This window comes from Hippoglossus hippoglossus, chromosome 10, assembly GCF_009819705.1.
Source record: "Hippoglossus hippoglossus isolate fHipHip1 chromosome 10, fHipHip1.pri, whole genome shotgun sequence".
Lineage (NCBI taxonomy): Eukaryota > Metazoa > Chordata > Actinopteri > Pleuronectiformes > Pleuronectidae > Hippoglossus > Hippoglossus hippoglossus.
This window is the reverse complement of record NC_047160.1, coordinates 13,272,928-13,293,515: the sequence shown is the minus strand read 5'-3', so window position 1 is coordinate 13,293,515 and position 20,588 is coordinate 13,272,928. Positions and strand designations below refer to the sequence as shown.

The window sequence follows — 20,588 nt, the reverse complement described above, 5'->3', positions numbered from 1 at the left end:
TCACAGCAGTGAGACACCTGGTCAGGGGGATTTCCAATACCTTAGACACTGGTCAGTTGAATTTTCCACTACACATGTCAAGATGCTTGCTCAAAGAGTGGCATCGACTGATGAGTCTAACAGGGCGTAATGTAACATAAATGTATACACAGAAATTGATTGTCTTAACTGCATCTTTGGTTTTTCAAGTAAAAGTTGATTCCTTTGTTGGCAAAACAAAATGAATTTGTCTCTTATCTTTGCTTGATTTAGATTGACTTTTAAGTGATTTCTCATAATTTACTTTGTTCTCTTTTATGTAGCTTTTTAAAAAAAAAGACTGAATTGACAAGCGATTAAACTAATAGTCTTGGTATCTATAGCTTAATTGTTATCTGAATTAATCCTTGACTTTGAGTTGAGTCTGCATTAATTAAGACTTTTTTTTTTAGTTAGTTGACTCCAGTAATATGTGTATATTAAATTTGATCTGAATTTAGATCAAATTTAATCTAGATTAAATCCTTAATGTTGCAACATGCAAAGTTACGAAAAACCACGTCATTCTAATAATGAGACAGTTGAATAAAAATGCCCTTTAAAAAACTTGAGGATTCTGAGATTGAGATTAAGGGCCTCTGGCTCTAGCTCCATAGCTGTGAAACAAATAGGCTCAAAACACCATTCACTGATTGTGTGCCATTTGATTTGAGGGAATATATTTAATACAATTTTTGGACTAAATAAACTAAAATGTTGGAGGTCTCATGTAGACTGGCCATTAAATTGGTTGGCTGATGATATTGGCCGATATGAGCCGTTCACACGTGTACCTGTATTTATATTTTCAGATATGAAAATCGCAATACCACAGAATAAACAATGAAGAAAATCTATTTGTGTTTAAGTTTTAGGTTAAAATGTAAAACATCAAACCCCAATTATTTTATACGATCGTTTGACAACCACATTTTGGGAATTACTGCCATGTTCTTTTTTAATATATGCAACTGCCAGTGTCTAGAAATTTGAACAATGTTAGCACCCATTTATTAATTATTCTACTTTTATATTATTTGAAAAGAGGTACATTTAGCAACATTCATACAAATTTTAAATGAACACGAGTTAGCTATAAGGTTAATTTTCATCAGCAGTCACTTTGCCAGATGATATTATGCATCCTGCACTGTCAAAATATCATGGAATAGTAGCACATTATTTGCATCACCCTTGGTCAAGGTCTACGTTTAAGGCAGGTTCAACTTTGTCAGCTTAAATTGAACTGTAATTATTTCTTTTATTTCTATTTTTCATATGGTAATTCATTATTTTTAAAGGGGACATAGCATGCAAATTCCACTTTGTTAGTGCTTCTACAGGTTAATGTGGGTATCTGGCATGTCTACCAACCCAAAAACTCTGGGAAAAAAACACTCGCGCGTTTTGTTATGGTTCCTCTAAGTCAGAACCGTCATGCTTGAGTGATTCGATTGAGCTTCCTGGGTTTTGTGTCGCAACAAGGCACTGGAAGTCTCCCTACATGGCCTTGGCCCGTCCCCCCACACTCGTTACGTTGGGTTTACACCGGAGGCAGCGAGGCTGCGAAGCGTCGTTCTCAAGCGCGCAGCCGCCTGGCTGTTCACATGGGACATGCATTTCTCCGCGCTGGTCAACCCCATAGACTGTATATATAAGGTCAGCCCACGATTCTGCTTTCTCCGCTTGTTGTTGTACCCGTTGAATGTCGGGGTTTGGGGGAAAATGATGGTCTTCATAGCCCCCTCACCCCTCTCTTTCTCTCGCTGTCTGTCTGCTTGTAGTGGATGGGCAGAGGGGGACATTTAATTATGTGATTGGGAAAATTAAAACTCCAGGACAACAGAAGGGGAATACAAAGTATGGGATGCATATTTGATAATTTATATCATAAAATATGTAATTTAAATCGTTTAAAATCATGGGGGGAGCTGGCTCATTAGCATTTAAAGGAACAGGCACTCAAAACAGGTCACTCTGTGGAGGGCTGTTTTATACAGGGTAAAAAGGGTGCTGTTTTAAATGATCCTTGTGGTATTTTGACCAAAGTATGTTACAGTCATTTCATTAAGACCCCAAGGAACCATATCAACTTGTGGTAAAATGGGCATGCTATGTCCCCTTTAATGTTGCTTTTACAGATTATCTTTACCAAGTGTGCATTTCACTATTCACATTTTGCTACTGTACCAGTTAATTCCCCAATAAAAAGGACTTCTGCTAAATTTGTGTTCCATAAAATTATTAATCCAAACTCAATGTACAAATGCCTGAAGGCCACTCAATCCAACATAACAATGTCATTATGATTGACCCTAAGTTATCACCTATGCACAAATGTTTTTTTGGTGGCACTTTGATTCTCCAAGCTGTCATATTGCCAAAAGTCAGACTAATCACATCCTTCTTTTATGGCTATCAAAAAAAGAAATAAAATAAAAGATAAGAGAACAGAAGATATTTATGTACGCTTTTATTCAGTCGTCATTGTGCTACGCAAGGCATTTGCAATCATGTGCAGTTAACTGATTTAAAAAAAGCACTTCTACCCACGGTAAAATGTCAACTTTGATTCACACACTGAAATGCAAACAAGTAGTAAATAATGTTAAAGATTCTAAATTGGACTGGGACACACAAACTGTATTGATCATTTACGCAAATAAAAAAAAAAAGTTTCAATATCGGCAAATGTCTTCTTGTTACCAACCAAAACTTGTGGTTTGCAATTGAAAATGGGACCAACTGTCATTTGAATTTTTTTTGCACCCCATTGCACAGCATTGTTAAAAGCAAGACACCGCAGGGAATTGAACCCTGTCCTGACAAAGTCAGGAGTGCCACCACCGGGGTCTTTTGCTTTTTTGTTGTTGCTGTAATAAGGGCAAAAGCAAAACCTGGAGGAACAAAACCAAGACTTTGTTCCCCCAGGAAAAGAAAACCACTCTGCACCTGGCTGCTATATTATTCTGTCACCACATGGGGATTTCTCTCGGTCAGGAGGCTGAAACTAGAAGAAAGAGACAACTGGTTTCCCCAATCCCCAGCATTCCCCACAACGACACTGAATTGGCGAATGACTAATTCAAAGATATCCTTTTATCCATATTAGCAAAGCCACGATACCAGCATCCCTGATAATAATGTTTTCCCGTTTGCAATTCGGCAGGATTCACGGGTCAAGCGATCTGGTATGGCTTTCTTTCCAAGTTTAACGCTGTAATGGAAAAAAGACAGACAATGTAAGACTCCCCACCCCCTCCCACATGAACCCCACACTGAAATTCCAATGAGACAAATAATCAGTGTAATTTTTGTTTACCGCCAATGGCGTAGCACCTTTTACCACAGCTATCGGCCCTCCACGATGCACAATTCGTCAAAGAAATAAAGACCCTAGAGGCTGGCTGTACCAAGACATCCCATGACTCCCTGCAGAGGGTTAAGTCGCCTGGCTGTCGCAAGTTAAGCTGAACAAGAAATCTGAAAAGAGAGAAAAGTGTTGCCCGTCCCCCCCTCAAGAAAAACCCTTGACTGAACACTACTGCAGTGTTTGACAACGACTACATGAACATTATGTTGTGCATTACAAATAAAATGTTATGCAGAGCTGATGTGCATGCAACATGTTGAGTTACACATTTAAGCCATGGTGTGTTAAAGAAAAATCAAGGGAACCGAAATTACTTAACTTAGAACCCATGAGACTGAAGTGATGCAGTATTAGCGAGACAAGCTTGCAGCTCTTGATCTTAATGTGACTGGATTCTCAGTGTTCCAACACAGGTTAGGCCATCCCAGATGACATACAAAGACAATTTGGGCAGTTAAACCTGAGAAACCGAAGGGAAAAGAAAAAAGGCACACACACAAACAGAGAGCGGGGCTTCTGCGAAGGCCATCAAGGATTCAGATTTAAGCTCAAGCGCACAGGGGGTTGGTACTTCATTCAGGGGCCACACTCATATTCGCTGACAGCTTCCACAGATGATTTTGCATTCAGAGGCAGGCGAGATCGAGTGGACAGACGAAGATGATCTGAAACAAAGAGTGATCTACACAACACACCCACCACACAATACTCAAAGATTTGAGGTCTACTCATCTTTTGGTTTAAGATGCAAAGCAGTAGGGCCCTGTGGCCAAAGAGAAATGCTAGTAAAGCATTGTTACTAATTATTTGAGGTTAACATAAAGCCAGTTCCAAGATGTAATTTTTCAACTACAACATTGCAGAAGTTCATTATGAAAAGTTAAGCCAGCATCTTACTACATGCTCCAGGTTAGAGGACTTCACTCGTTCTTGAGCCAGTCTTGCGCTCTTATTTCTGTGAAGAGAAGTGCAGGGACACACCCAACCAAACCCAATAGCAATATAAACTACTGCAACACATTTGCACTGCATTTCAGACCAAATTGAAGCTGCACCATGCACAGCCTTCCTCAGCTACTGAATTTTTTTTGTTTTACTTCACGCAGTTGCGCGATATGAGCAACCTACCACCTGCACAGTTGCGCAAGGGCTAGCAGCTGAGGGCTAATCATTTCAATCTATTGATCAAAAAGCAACCTGACTCCCATTGTTCAAACTGCATGTTGGTTGAGATGATTCCTGTGTTGTCTTAGGTAGACTGCATTCTTCCGTCGGACTTTTCTGCAAAATCAAACAAGAGGTAGACAAGAAACACCCCCTATGCCCCCCATGGTAATCGTAGAACTGACCATTGTTATCCTTGCCCAAAAGCTTTACTGCAGATAATGTCAGAATCAATGAAGGTCCATCAAATCTTCCACTTATCACAAGAAAGCACAGCAGTGCTTACAGTCAAGTATAGCAAGTTGCTTTCATTCCAAGAACAATGAGGGCAGTTAAACCCATTAAATATAAGTGACACCCACTAGGGTTGAGAATTTTTTGCTTCCAACATCAATATTTGATGGATTCAACTTATCTGCCTTCAATTTCCACTTTGAAAAGGGTGTCATACGAGCCCAGGTCACATCCGTGCTCTACAAAGATCCAAGCTTTAGTCATACCTGAAAAAGCACAAGAAAAGCTCCCCCACACAAGCCCCCAAAAAGAACAAATGCATACCAAAACTGTATTCAATCACAACAAGCTATGCATTTATTATGCAATAAGAAAATCCTTTACAGATAGTTCACTCATTGTATTTTCAATACAAAGTATAGTAACTAATTGCAAAGGAATTGCAATGGAGGCATCTAGCCAGACAATGAATGTTAAGAGAAATGTGAATACATTTAGTGACCTTACGTGATGCTTGATGCGCAAGGGAACTTGTACAAACAATGAGTTAGGAGAGTTCCTGGTGATCTTGGGTATTGGAAAGCGCACAGGACACAGCACACTGAAAAATGCAAAGGAAAAAGCCTCTCCCCACAATACCCTTCCCCAAATACAAGCAGTACAACACTACAAGACAATCACTGGAATTACAGTAATCTAAATTACAACTGCCTTCAGAGGGACAACTGTTTGACTGAATACAATTCAAAGTGGAAACCTTTTTCCAGAAGAAGCTTTTAAATACCACAGGCCTGAGCGCGAAGGATTCCTCCTTTATGAACCGTAGGTGTAGACTTGAATGTAGATTTTGGAAGGGCGGGCCATATAACTTAATCTGCAAGAGTCACAAATACACAGTCCCCTCCCAACCCAACAAAGCAACTTGAAGCCTGTACAGAATTACAATGACTTCTAGTAAAGAGACTTGTTACCGCACTCCCTGGGAAAACAGAACGTCTTGCTAGATCTGGAGACTAGTTCTGAAGCTGCTATCCTGCGAAGAAAAGTGTCCATCTTGTTGGGTGCACCTGGAAGTTTCCTATTCAAGGCCTTTTGAGCCGGTAACATGGAGCTGTGAATTCTAGGGAGAGACTGATTAAGGCCCCCCCCCCCCCCCATTACCCGAAGCATGTGCATGATAGCCCATATACACAACACGTTCCAAATAGTGTAGAATAAAAAAATCTAATGGATTTATTGAAAAATACCAGATACCTTCCTACATTTCTTTAAACCACAGTAGATGCACATGATCCCGATCCATAGCACTATAGAAAATAAGATGAGCTCAACTTGTAGCATGCGGCTAGCGCGGGGGAATTCTTTCGATGATCAGCTTTAGGGGGCCAGGCCTGTGAAAAGAAGAACTCGAAACACACGTTTTAAATACCCCCCCTCCCCCTTAACCCAATAACTATAATGGAAAATCCTTTGAATGAAAAATGACTGTATTCTATACAGCATAGGTAATTATGAGGCATGTACAGGATAGTTACACCCACATGTACATTTCATGCATTAACTCACTGCTGGGTTAAGAGGTAGATGTAGCTGATGTACCAATGAGGCGCTGTTGCTGAAGCACTGAAGGGTTGTGGTATACACGCAATCGGCGGCACAGGAGACCATCCACTCTCACTCCAATGCTGAAACTTCTCTCAGGAAGACCTATTGAACAACACGAGGACCGCCTCCCTCTCCAGCTGGGGGAACTACTTCTGATTGCAGGGGGTCGAGAAGTCCGAAAAGATGTTCCTCTCGCCAGCACACTACCAAGGCATTCATCACAGCAGACACCACCACACTCATGTCAGCGCACAACCGGAGGGGTGACCACGGTACAAAACGACTTACGCGGGTTGCCTGAAAAGAGGAAGAGAGAGCTGTGCGAGAAATTGTGTTCTACAACATCGGTTTCTAAAAGTAATTGAAAAGCTAAATGTCTGAGAGTGTTACAGAGATACCTCTACCCATTATACAAACCACCGCATTGCTTTAACGTGTGAAGCTAGAAGACTTGTGCGCCCTGTCCCACCCTCTCATCACTGGCTGGCTTGCTCTGGAACTGCTGCTTCAGTGATGGTCCCTCTGTGCTGCTACTCTGCCCTGTGCCTCTGGCTCCCTCTGGTGTACACATCGCCGACAGCTGCAGTTTCCTTTTGGACCCCTCTGCTCCTCCCTGGTCCTGTTCTGCCTGGCTCCACTCTTGTCCTCCCCGAGTCCCATGGCCTCTCCATGCTGGTCCTGCGATCTTCCTCTAATAACTAAGTCCATTCCTCCCTGTGATAACTCAGTCCATTTTCCCCAGAGAAAAAAAAATCTTCTGTCCTCTCTATCAATTAAAAAAAATCTTGAGAACTGGAAAAAAAAATTCACATATAATAACCTCAGCCTGTGATTCCTTGTGCTACAGCTCTGGTTATATGAGCTTTGATTCCTCAAGTTGCATTTAAGACTGTAGCTTTCCTTGGTTATTTATTTGATCAATGCAAAGTATATTACTTGAAAATAAAAGGTTAAATTGTAATGCTAAAAAGTCCCTCCAGTACAATTGAAGAATTACAAAAAAAAAGAAAGAAAAAAAAAGACTGCATGTCAAGATGCTTGCTCAAATAGTGGTATCGACTGAGGAGTCTAACAGGGCGTAGTGTAACATGTATACACAGAAATTGATTGTCCTAACTGAATCAAAGTTGATTCTTTTGTCAGCAAAAAAAAAGGGTGAATTTGTCTCTTATCTTAACTGGTTTAGGTTCAGACCGATCTGTCGATTCTCATTTACTTTGTTGGATATTATGTAGTTTTTAAAGAAAAGAAAAAACGACGAATGACGACTGAATTGACACGATTACATTAATGGTCTTGGTATTTGTAGCTTGATTGTCAAATAACCCTTAGCGCTTGAGTTGTGTGCTATAAGTCTGGCTTTTAATTCTGCCATTTGTTGACTTTACTACTTATGACAACTACTCTTCTCTGTCTGTTACTTTTAACTAGCAATCTCACTGCTAAACTTGTTTTTAAGCCTTTTTCCCCTCATACGATCTGTTATCGAAGACTAAATAAATACTTGCGGTTAATCGATGTAGCCTTGCACCCATCGTTGGTCTTTGCGGCTGGAAAATTCCTTTTCTGTCTTTCCATGTCTAGTTTAAGTGAAAATAAAAATAAGATCGGCCACGTAAGCGAGTTTTTCAAACCGTCCAATAGCCAATAGGCTCCTACGTCACGGCTCCCATCTTGTGCCGAATGCCGTTACAAACGTTACGATCACTGACCTCAAGTGTTTTTTTTATTAACATTATGTAAACCTGTGGAGTTGGCGACTCACACAACCTGTTTAATATATTGTGGCCACTGCCAAGGCTTCGATGTCACTTACATTTGTCTATATTTAGCACACATAGCCTGGCGTTAGCTAGCTAGCTACGCAGTGTCGACAAAATAAATTAAGGTTTGGTTTCGGTAAAAGCCGTTTTCCACTGAAATTTGCCCACTCAAACATATAAGTTACATAAAAAGCTTGATGACAAAAGGCCATACTGAAAAAAAAAAAAAAAAGAATAGAAGTCTTATCTGGATATTGAAGCAATGTTTGCCGTCAAGGCGGGGCCTCCAGCTCGGTTACTGCCGTCAGTAAACAATAGGTTTAAATAACGATACGCATATAAAGTTAGGTAGAGCACATCGAGATCTCTTCGTGAGTAACGATGGTTTTAAAGTATTAAGAAAGAAAAAAAACAAGGCAAATGCGATTTGACCTGCGCCGCTCGTCGGATCTCGATGAATGGTGTCGTGGCAGTGTGAGCTTATGCAGCGTCACTTGTGATACTTATACTGTTTGGGTGATTCGGCCACGACAAGCGGAGATATTCATCCGCTGAGAAAGTAGTCACGCTTTTACGCGACGAAACACGCGGACGCGTGTTGACTGGAGTTTTAGAATCGAGTTCAAAACATCAGGGATCAATAATCAATCAGGATATATAACAACTGAGAGGTTTATAAACACAGCACTATATATAACTATATATATAAGCTTCTGTTCTGGTTGGAAGCGGCTCAAACAGACAACAGATGGGGGGTTGTGTGGTTTTGCTGGTGTCGCTGGTTGGTTTCACACAATATAAACGTCTAAAATACAAAACATTAAAGTAACTTCAAAATAAAAGGAGAAAATGGTGAAAACAGCTGACGTCATGGCGGACTTATCTTTGCTTGTGTGTAACAAGGCCCCACAAACTGGATCAAACTAGAATACAGTTGATTTGCCGGATCTACTTCCCCTTTACTGCAGTGTTATGCGGTTTGTGATTGACGAACAATAGAAAACAGCCAAGTCATCTCCTTTAATGTGGATGTTGGAACTGTTCTCTGATCTGTCCATGAAAACAGATAAATAAACATGTCCTAAATGTCACTTAATAACCCAATCTCTCTCTTTTGGTTTGATGGTCACTGTAGAAGCTTCTATGTGGTATCATGGCTCATTTTACAGGCCTTCATAGTGTTAATAAACAGACTCTAATGCCTCATTCAACATCAGCTGATGATCAGTAAGAGTTTAAAGAGTGGCTGAAATGGAAATATCCAGAAACATCGAGAGCCAGGCTGCTGTAGCAGTGGAAAATTACCAGTTCTGAAAAGTCAGGAGGGAGAGATACTTTTTTTTTTTTAACCACGAGGGGGCGCAGTGCAAATACTTTGTATTTGTCACGTCTCTTGAAACATGGAACACGCCCATCCCTGGTTTTTCCATGTGCAGAACTGAATTTCAACATTGATCACTGTAGCTCGGACATGTCTGGGCAACCTCCCTTATCTAACTACTCTCATGCCATTGATCAGCAACACCCCAGTGTGTGGAGTTGTCCCTGGGATGAGTTTCAGCCGCTCCCGGGCTCCATGAATTGATCTCTTTCGTGCTTGTTAGGCAGGATATAGTCAGTGCCACAAAAGAGGCCTCTCCTTTCATGTGATAATCGTCATGCCACACATGGGCCTTTCACTTTAAATGATCAAGACCTTGGCGTGAGACTTGCTAATCAAAGTCAAACTGTATAACTCAAACAGAATCAGCTTTATTTGCCATGTATGAGTACACATACCAGGAATTTGACTCAGGTGTAGTTGCATTCAGTGTACTAACACAGATAGACATACGATTAACAGCAGGCTACCAGAAACTAGCAGAATAAAAGCGACCACTATGTGCAATAGAGTTAAAATGTACAAGACAGTACTGCAACGGGAAACCAAACGTTCAAGGGTGGACTAGAAACATTGAACTACTAATTATGACAAGAAAAAAACCACACAGAGACAAAATTCAAAGGAAACAATTCAAAGTCAGAAAGCACTGTTAAAAACAAGCAAAAATAAAAGAGTTGAATGAAAATATTAAAAGAGGTAAAATAAATAAACTGTTCAAGATAAAAAAATTAAAATAGAAACAAGTACTCAACCACACTGAGGGAAACGGCTTTGAAAAATCCCATCTTACCATCTCACTCACTGATTTGCAACATTGCAGACAATTAGTTAATACAACCTAACATATTAAAGGAGAGAATATCAAAATATTAAAAGGGAAAAACTGAATGATAGATATATTGTCATATTGCTCATCCTAAATGTAATTACAAAGGCCTCGGGTGAATGACCACAAGAAACCTTTTAAAATCAATGGGGCAGCTGTGGGCAGTTCAATAGCTTTGGCTCATGCTTTTGTATATTATTATACAATACTAATGAAAACAAAGTTTAAAAAAATGTCACACAAGTTAATAGGATATAAAGATAAAGAAGATGTGTGAGGCAGCGCAAACACATGAGCAAACCCCACTTTCAACCAGTAACCATGGGTTAAACAAAGCCCGTTATAGATCCTGGCCGCAGGGCTTGTTTCGATTGTGTCCTCTATGGGGACAAATGTCCCGCTTTTTCAGCTGCTTCAGTGAGCACCCAGCTGTTACATCAGGCATGATGCAAAACCAAACCACCATCCAGGAGCTCATACATCCTTTGGTCACGAGCCGAATTCCATTATTCTGCAGCCAGACGCTGAGGGAGACAAACTTATTCAGAGGTACTGCAGCTGGATTCTTTGCTAAAACACTTGTGGATTTATCTTCAGTAGAGACTTTCACATTTTTGAAGGCTTATCAACTAGCCTAGGACATCTTACTTTGTTGTGGTCAGAATGACTGTAACCAGCGTTAGATAATTGTCAGGTCTGAAGTGATGATCTTTGCAGCTGACATCGATACATACACTGTAGATTTATAGAGAAAAATATTATCATTGAAAAATAATAGACCTCCTGAGAAGCAGTAGATTATTCACACGGACCTCGATCGTTGCCACTTTTATAGTAAACCCAACCAGTACAGCGTCCACAGCCTAACACCAGGAAAGAGACAGGTGATGGAGAAGTATTTTAAGCCTGTTCACAACCCCTCTGACCCGGACGAGATCAAGCTACGGAGGCACCACCACCATCATCATCATCATTTTCCCCATCACCAAGACCCTCAGTCACACAGGTAGGTTGGTTAGTTACATCCACGTAGGAGGGGATGTTTCAACCCTGGCTTTTTGTTTGTTTGTTAGTTGTATAGTTTGTTTGTTATAAGAAATATTACTTAAAAAACTTCCAGACAGATTACCACAAAACCTGGTGGAAGGCTGTGGTGTGGGTCAGCGGAGAACCCATTCAATTATGGCGCAGATCCTGGATTTAGTAAAACAATTTTCATGCTTTCTTTTTTGTTATTTCTTTAACATTGTGAGATAGGGCTTCTTCTTTTTTTAATGACTCATAGACTTTGATAAAAGAAAAATCTGGCATATTTACGGGACTGATTTCTATGAGTTTGTGCAGTTTGGTGCTGCTCGATTGAATTTAAGGGGAATGTTGGCCCAGGTTTATGTTAAATTGTAATGATATTTTAGCTTGAAAAGTTATTTATATTTGCCACTGTAATGAAGAGATTCTGAATTAATGCATTTGTATGTTATAATTGATCCTTCAAATAATCAGAAACCAGAAGGGATTATAAGTAAAAACTATGCACCATCATTGTTTATGTATCGTATCATGTCGGGTATGTGCACTGATTGGTGCAGTTGCATCATTGATTTTGTTCATTTTCCTTTGCCTTTTTTTTTTACTTTGCTGTAGGTACACAATGTTTGATGACTCAGACAGAAATACGGATGAAAGCCATGATCACCCCCACCACCATCATGGTCACTATTTCCATGACAGCCCTCACCACGATGCCCACCATCGCCACAAAACACAGCCACTTCCCCTCAGCGAAGAGGACGAGATACTTTACAATCACCACACCCCTGTGACCATCTCAAGGGCCTCATCCTCTTCCCTTTCTTCATCCTCCTCCTCCTCCTCCTCTTCCTCCTGGTTCACAGAGGGGAGCGCTAATGATCCCTTCTCTCTCCGTCATGCTGTGCGGCCACAGCACTCTCTGTCCTGCTCCAACATCTTAGATGTGCGCAGAGGGTTTCAGGAAGACGACAGCAGCGAGCCCATCGTAATTGCCTCAATCAGACATGGCAAACAAGTAAGTGTTTGTGATGAGATACATGGAAGCTCACAGCAGAGGGGAAAGCCTGGTTTTTCTTCTCTTGACCGTGGTCACAGCAGGAGTGAAGAAGGCCTTCTGCAGTGTAACGAAAGTGATGTCGCAGGAGAACAATCCAGGGCTTCGCACATGAACTATGGGCCTCTGTATAAGACAGCCAGTTTGAATCGTAGTCTTGCTTTTAGTGAGGAGGATATTCTGCTTGGGGTATCCAGGGGCCCAAAGAGAGCAGTGTCCTCCAGCCAGCTACCCAGCAAAGGCATCCTCAAGAACAAGAAGCCTAACACTGACATTCGCAAGGCAAAGTCCATGGAGGTGCTGTCACCCAGAGTTTCCAAAGGACGAGATGCGAGTGGACAGAAAGGTAAAGGGACGACTCAAACTGAGATACAGAAAGCCAGGTCAAATTTTGTGCAAGGAAAGCTGCAATTCTCAGCCTTTCTAGACGAGATTACAAAACAGGTTATAAGTCCGTCAGATCTCACCAACTTGGGCGTGAACAAAAATAAATCTACTGGGAAGACGGCTGCCACCGCCCCCCAGACACCTGCTCCAGTCAAACCTCAGCTCCCACCAAAGAAGCACAGACAGAGCTTGGCAGAGGAGAGGGAGCAGCATCCCCAACAGCACAACAGACAGGAGAAGGCAGCTCGCAGCAGCTCTCGGAAACACTCAGACTGCTCCAATCCTGACAAGCTGAACTCATATGTAGCTCGGAACCATCACGGTAGCCCCCCGCCTCATCAACAGGCTCACCCTGCCAGCCACAATACTCATCTCGGAAACATCCCTAAAGACAGGAGGCCGTCGCCCACCGGAGGCTCTGTGTCAAGAGACAGATATGGCAGATGTGGCCCTCACCTTACTGATGGCACCAGCACCAGTCCTGAACCCAGCCAACCCAAACAACATCACCACCGTAAACCGCAGCACACTGCCTCTCACTGTCCACAAACCCAGCATCCCCACCATAACCCACCTCTGCAGGTGCACCCAGACTCTGGTCACCAGAGACCCGCCAGCTCACCTCCATCCTCGGCCCAGGCTGCAGGCGCAGGCGTGGGATATGAGTCTTCATCTTCAAAATCAGATTCATCCAGGGCCAGAGACACAGTCTCCACAGTTACCAGTCACACTTCAGAGAAGAGTGGTCGACAACATTCACAATATATGGGGCACTCCAAACAACACAGGGTGAGTTAACTTTGATAGTGTGTTTGCTCTTTTTAATAGGGTACAACACAATGAGACAGGAAACACAGAAGGGAAGAGGAGTTTCACACTTTCACTTCATAAAAATGGAAGTTTAATGTCACTGGTACGGGGCACAAACCTTATTTCAGTTTCACATCACGCTGAAGGGCCACAGGAAAACAAGACACAGGAATCAATATATCTTAGACAGATAATATAATTTCTATGTTTTCATTTTAAGCTATTTATTCAAGATTTATTCAACAATAAAATATGAATATAAGCAGTAGAAGTATTAAAAAAAGTTCTTAATTAAACAATTAGTAAACACAAGTTGAGGTAACATGGGTGCAAAAAGCATACAATGCCAATAAAGGGACGGTTATAGATAAGTATGATAAATAACATGAATATTACACAGTGTATTTAAGTGGTATGATAAATATGATAGTTATTGCACTGTTTTAAGGTAACATGATTAATATGATCTTTAAGTATTGCACATGATATATGTGATAACATTGTACTGAGGAGATTTTATTTAAGAGACAGCGAAGCCTCAGCAGTAAAACACAAGTGGCTTTCAAATGGGGAATCTGTGAGAAAAAAGAAGTTATGGTTCATTAAAAGTAAAGAGCCCACTATCTAAAAACGAGCTTCAACACTACCTCTCTATAATACCTATATGCTATACATACAGTATATATTGTATTTTGCTTTTATCATGAGTCACGCTCTTAAAAAAGAAATCTGGTGTACTGCATGAGTCAAGAGTCTAACTGTGAAACGATTCAGCTCCTGATGGGAAAGCGCTGCATTGAAGAGACTGTGTCGGTGTAGAAAGCACGGGACGAGCATAACAAGTGGAGGGCAGCTCTTTGCTTGCAGAGGCAGTGCAGCTGAGTCACAGGCTGTGTCAAACTACGCATTGCAAGCTGAGTCATTCTCCAGCAATGCAGCACATCCTGTACTTTTAGGGGAAACTCGACTTGAAACGACCTAATTCATCAATAATAATTGTGATAATGATAATGATATTAATAATCATCATCATAATAATAATGCTCAAAGACACTGGGTTGATAAACAGAGAAAGCAAAGAATGTAACTGTCCTGCCCATTGCCACTGCATGTCTGTAGCATGTTTACCTACACACATCATACATCCACTGAGACATGAAGCCAGTAGCAGCACCAAGTAATAAAGTGAGATTGAATTGGTTGCATAAGAATTCGTATCACATTGCTCTTATGCAACAATCCGTTCCGGCCTGTTCACTTATGTTGCCTACTAATAAATACACAACATTACATAACATGGCCTTTTTCCATGTTGCCGCTGTGCAGGGATGTGGGCCCATTTAGTTTGTCTGGTTGAGTAAAGGTTCGGTGAAATCACACACACACACACACACACACACACACACACACACACACACACACACACACACACACACACACACACACACACACACACACACACACACACACACACACACACACACACATGCATGCATGCATATACTTAATCTCACATACACAAAGAGAAAATTCTGGGTACACTTTACCTTCACAGAACTGATTGATTCTAACGAACTCCATTTCCAGCCTCAGGATAACTGAGGCCACGGCTCAATAAAAATCCATCATGTCATCAGTAGTGGAGCGGCGACCCACTGTAGGTGTAGTCAGATGTCTGTACAATGCATACGACACTAAACAACAATAAGTGTGTAAAACAAGTAAATAGATAGATGGATAGAAGGTTATGTACGTATTCTTACTGTTTATCATTCTTTATATATCTGTGCTTTTTTTTACATATAGCACCAAATCAGGAATCAGTGCTGAACTATAGTTTTACTCATACTCTTAATATAGCTGTGCTGTACTTGGGCACTGACTTGTTTTTCATCGTGTTGGATCTCGTCCAGCTCGTTGGAATTCAAGTGAAACCCCGACAACCAAGCCGGGTGCTCAGGGATTTATCACATTCCTATTAGTTTAGTAAAGAACGAGTTGTCTCCCATTTTACTGAACAAAGCCCAAACAATACTGTTAGAGTACATACAAACTCACTGTATAAAAAGTCAGCGACACATTGTTTCATATCGGACCAAATGCTTCCTGTATCTTATGAGGATTGTTTACTTTTCTTTCTTCTTTTTCCAGGACACAATTTGTGATGCTGACCATCTCCAGTAAGTGTATACTTTCTGTCACATTTTACATGTGAGCACAGCCTTTCATTCATTTCTCTCTGTCTCACGCTGCTCTCTGTCTCTCTCGTGGTGGGTCAGTGGTTATTGATCTCATTTTAATGAGCATCCTCTCGTCCTCTACTCCTGTTTCAACAGGAAGAGGTGAAGAGTTATGAAACGTATACACAACGTATTTATAACTTATCTTGTTAGGTAGGAAAAAAACAACATAAACACCAAACAAAACGCTTAAACTTCTTAGCTTTATTACCAAAATATTATTTGTTGTGTGACATAAATGCACAAGTCTCTCAAAGCATTTCCACCCAACTATTCCTCCATTATTATAATTATATTATCAATACTATTATTAATATTATATTGTAATTGGTAGTTGATATGCTGAAGTTCTGATTGTCAGCCTTCTATCTATAATTGTGCTGAGAGTCAAATTTTGTTCATAAGGTATTTATATTGTTTGTGTGGAATTACAGTTTGAGATGAACATGGCAAAGAAAAGGTATATCTTAAAATGGACTTTATACCTCTAACCAAGGCCCAAAAGTCCCCTCATGAGACCACATTTAATTTCACTAGATCCGTAATCCTACTCCTTTTTTGGAGATCATAACACCATGCATGATCAGTAGATCTCTAAAATGGAGGTACATGAGAGAAGGCCTCATTGATTTGATACCAACCATATATTTATGTTCTATATAGCAACTATCAGTATGGAGTCAAAAAGGTGACATCCTTCTCCCGTCCTCCCTCTGCGTTCAGGGCTCTCCAGGAGGAGAATGCAGATCTTCACCAGAACTTGCTGCAGACAGTGGTTTGCATCGAGAGCCTGGAGGCGGAGCTGCAGAGGACCAGGGACGAGCTCAGTCACGTCAAGGAGAAATATAAAAGGTTTGGATTCGTGAACAGAGCTAATTTCAACAGCCACGATGAGTTAACACCACTTATACCCAATCACATACATGTGCGGGGAAACATCTCTTCCACTTGTAGCGGGATGCAATGCAGTATATACGGGTAACATGCCTCTATATGAGAGGGTAATGCTGTGATGTGTGAGCACATATTGACCCTGCAGCCTCCAGTAATCATTAAAAACAACCTATGGCTTTACATAACAGTTCTTATAGATTAATTGAACAGTGGACCATAATGGATGAGCAGCATAGGCCACATGTTTCCCCCTGTACATTCCTATGGCTGTTCTGATTTGGCCGTGTGTTTCCACGAACAACACACACATGAGGACTACTTGAGCATCTGTCCTTTCCCTTCACACTCTCCAGACAGCAGTGTTCTGGCCTGGGTCCTGTCAGGCCTGTATTACATAGCACACATTGTTCAACAGACTGGAGCAACTGGAGTGAAAGTTGTCTCACACTGGGCTCCAGTTTGGAGTCAGTTGTTGCATATTCATCAGGACAGTTTGTGGTGGACACTTGCCCTAACAAACAATTGTACTTATCCTCTTACCCCCCCCCCCCCCATCTTTATTACTATCTTATGATAATGTAGGGGATATGAAGTGAAAGGTATAGAAATACGGGTTTCTTTTCTTCCCTCTTGTGTTCTTACAGCCTTCTGGAGACCCACTCTGGGACCAAACAGGCCAATAACCTGCTGGGTGAACACCTCCACATAGCGGTGAGAGAGCTGTATGGAGATAAGGATGGGTGGGGATTCATTCACAACCCACGAGCTGTTTTCATGCCTTTTAATCACTGTCTTGTTACGTGCAGTCAGAGAGTCTGAGCAGTGAGAGGAAGTATCTGCTGAACCGTGTGTCCCAGCTGAGCTCCGAGTTGGAGGACACCCACAGGACCATCGCTGCAATGGAAAACATCAACGTGAGCACGGCGCCATCTAATGGACACCCATGCACACTTCCACACACAGTGGATGTTTCTTTTAATGAATACTCTAATGGGGTGGATCGGTTTTTAATGCTGTCTTGAAAGGGTCATTTCAGAATTTGAAATTTAGTATCATGAAACCACAACACCCCATGTGCCTACTTTCACACACAAAGGTATTTTTTGCAATTGCACATGCGTTTCAGCCAGTACTAGATCCTCATCACACCCAAGTCAAGATATTAAAGTAATAGACACCATGAAATCAATGTTTGTGCACCCACAACTCTCCAGTCCACGTAAGCATGATGAGAGGATGTGTGATGAACTAGAATGGCACTAAATAGAGCGCATACCCCTGCCAAGGCCCAACAAGCTCCCTGAATTCAATCAGGCTGCACCAAATTGTGCACAATCATAGTTATTATGATTATTAATATGCCTGATTTTTTTCCTCACCGAGATACATGCATTATTTCTTGAGAAATCAATGAAAATTTTGAAAGAGTTTGTATCTTGAAATGTTAAAAAAAGCAGGAAAAAAATCAATGGGTTCCTCCTTGACCCACATCACGTTCTTCCAATAAGGTTTATGATAATATGTGCTGTAGTTTTTGCATAATCATGCCAACAAACGAACAATCCACAAAACCTCCTTGGTGCAGGTAATAATTGAATGTGACAGCTCGAGGTCCAGGGTCAGACACTGTCTCACCTACTACATATTAATGTACAGCATGTACTTCATACTAAACATCGTAATACTCTATTTAGCAGTCAGTAGATAAAATTATAATGATAATTTATGATTTTATTCAAAATATTATACATCATGCATTAGATTCAATGTCAGTCAAACTAAAGCTTTTTCCTATGAGTTAAGACTTATTTTTGTTGAATTGTTGTTGAACACACTGCTCTGAAACCTGCATGTAATCAGAATGTATTTTGGAGTTGAGACATGACAAGAGACTGTCTGAAATTACCATTATTAACCCGTCTCATTTGGAAGCCATAAAATATAGATATTTTATAAATAATACTGAACATCTGTGAGTCCAGTGTTGAAATAGAAATTCTCCGCCTCCCTTAAAATTACACTTCAAACAAGTATTTCAAAAGAGTTGAGGTATAACAAGTGTATAAAGTTTGGTGTAAACACATTATCGTAAACCTTCAGGAATGTTCAGACCATTCTTCTATTTCTTTTGCATGGATTGAATACAGAGTTACTGTTCGTGTTGGTTTGTCTTCCCCAGGTGCCGTACTTGATAAGGGATTTATTGGAGAAGCACTTTAACTCGTCTGAGGCCATACAGAAGTTCCTGACAGCTTCAGCTCCAATCAGCCGCCTCGCCACCTCCCTGCCAGGAGACGGCCAATCCCACTCTCCTAATATGGTGGAGGCTGCATCCGATCGGTTGACAAAGTCAGAGGCAGGTCTGCAGAGGGTCACTGCTTTCATGCCTTTTAAACAGGGGACGCCAACAACAGCAACTGAAGCCTGTCTCTCAAATCAACATGAGTCGAGCCACAGCCCGCCTATCTCTGTAGCTGACATCAGCGCTGCTATATATAAAAAAATGGCAGCCGGTTATGCAGCCAGACCCCAACCTCTCTATCCCCAGAGCCAAAAGCAGCCTCCCATGGGCACTAACCACACTGACACCCCTCTAGTCCCTCAGAAGGCCCATGTGGGTGGCGACAGCTGGGGTGGAAAGGGAGGGATAGAGGTAACGCTTTTGGAGCAGGACGTTGTGGATGTGACCTCCTTGTCAGCCCAGCAGATCCTGGATGAGTTCATGCAGCAGCTGCAGGCCCATAAGGAGGTGGGCGGAGGGACGGAGCCAGAGGTCAGGCAGGAGTGGGTGGAAGGAGCGGAGCAAACAGGCAAAGTGGCGGAGTGAAAATTCTATCTCAATAAACAGGGCAGGATGAACTTACATTCTCGCCTTATTGTATATAAATATATATTCATTCATATATGTCACTGATGTTGTAGTCAAAAACTGTTTCTCCCAAATTACAAGACTCACTGATTTTTTTCAGTTTGTTGTTATTCTTATTTTAGCTTGTATATATTGCACTTCATGAATATAAATCTATGAATGGCAAATTAATTTTTTTGCATAATGTTTTAACATGAAATATTATGACACAAGATATAATAGACTGGTATTTGAAATAAAAGGTACAATTTACAGGAATTGCATCAATAAAACAGACAATGGGACAATTAAAAGACAAAGTATGTTAAAAGAAGTTGAACCTGCAATAATAGAATATGTTTTTATCATAGCAAGCAAAGAAAAGTGTGATAAACTGTGATAAATTGACAGCATGTAATTCGAATTCAGTAAATACTCTGTGACATAAGTTATAGACCCAATAGTGAGTATCATCATGTGTTTAATATTTGTGGTGTAAAGAGATAAAGAGTTAAGGTCTTAAAAGGTAGGAGCCCGTGAGAAAATCTGTTAATAGTGTACGTTCAATAAGAATAACAGATTCCAGGTCAGCTCACAGTATTCTGTAACCAACCTCTTGTCAGTTTTCTAAATGTGATTTTATGCTAGAAAGCTGTGCTATCAAGCCAATGACAAAGACGGGTTGAGCCAGTGTGCAGAGCCCCCCCTTCTCTCTTTTCAAACATTTCAATCTTTTCAAACAGAAATAATCTATTGTGTGTTTCCTAACAATTGTTCATTTCTAAGATTTGTGAAGAAGAACAACTTATGAACTTTAGGCAGCAGACTCACAAGAGATTTTCAGAGCAGACCAAAGAAAACTGCTCTCATATAGTTAGAAAGTTGCATTTTTTTTAAATAATAACTGATTGACAAAATTATTATATTACTCTACATGTAACTGTAAATGTTAATTT

The 20,588-nt window shown here is 40.9% G+C and overlaps 1 protein-coding gene across 1 annotated transcript; it reads left to right on the top strand.

The window, feature by feature from the left end:
- Window positions 1–11,254: 11,254 nt before the first annotated feature.
- On the top strand, window positions 11,255–20,268 carry LOC117769818 (histone-lysine N-methyltransferase, H3 lysine-79 specific). The gene is made up of 7 exons (XM_034598962.1): window positions 11,255–11,373; window positions 12,012–13,629; window positions 15,802–15,830; window positions 16,614–16,742; window positions 17,429–17,495; window positions 17,591–17,698; window positions 18,964–20,268. The coding sequence occupies exons 1-7, from the start codon at window positions 11,255–11,257 to the stop codon at window positions 19,609–19,611; spliced, it is 2,718 nt and encodes a 905-aa protein (XP_034454853.1). The 3' UTR covers window positions 19,612–20,268.
- The last annotated feature ends 320 nt before the right edge of the window (window positions 20,269–20,588 follow it).

Coding starts and splice junctions, on each gene's coding strand:
- LOC117769818 (XM_034598962.1), top strand. CDS start 11,255: ATGGAGAAGTATTTTAAGCCTGTTCACAACCCCTCTGACCCGGACGAG. Junction 11,374..12,011: donor CAAGACCCTCAGTCACACAG/GTAGGTTGGTTA, acceptor ACTTTGCTGTAG/GTACACAATGTTTGATGACT. Junction 15,831..16,613: donor TGTGATGCTGACCATCTCCA/GTAAGTGTATAC, acceptor CTCTGCGTTCAG/GGCTCTCCAGGAGGAGAATG.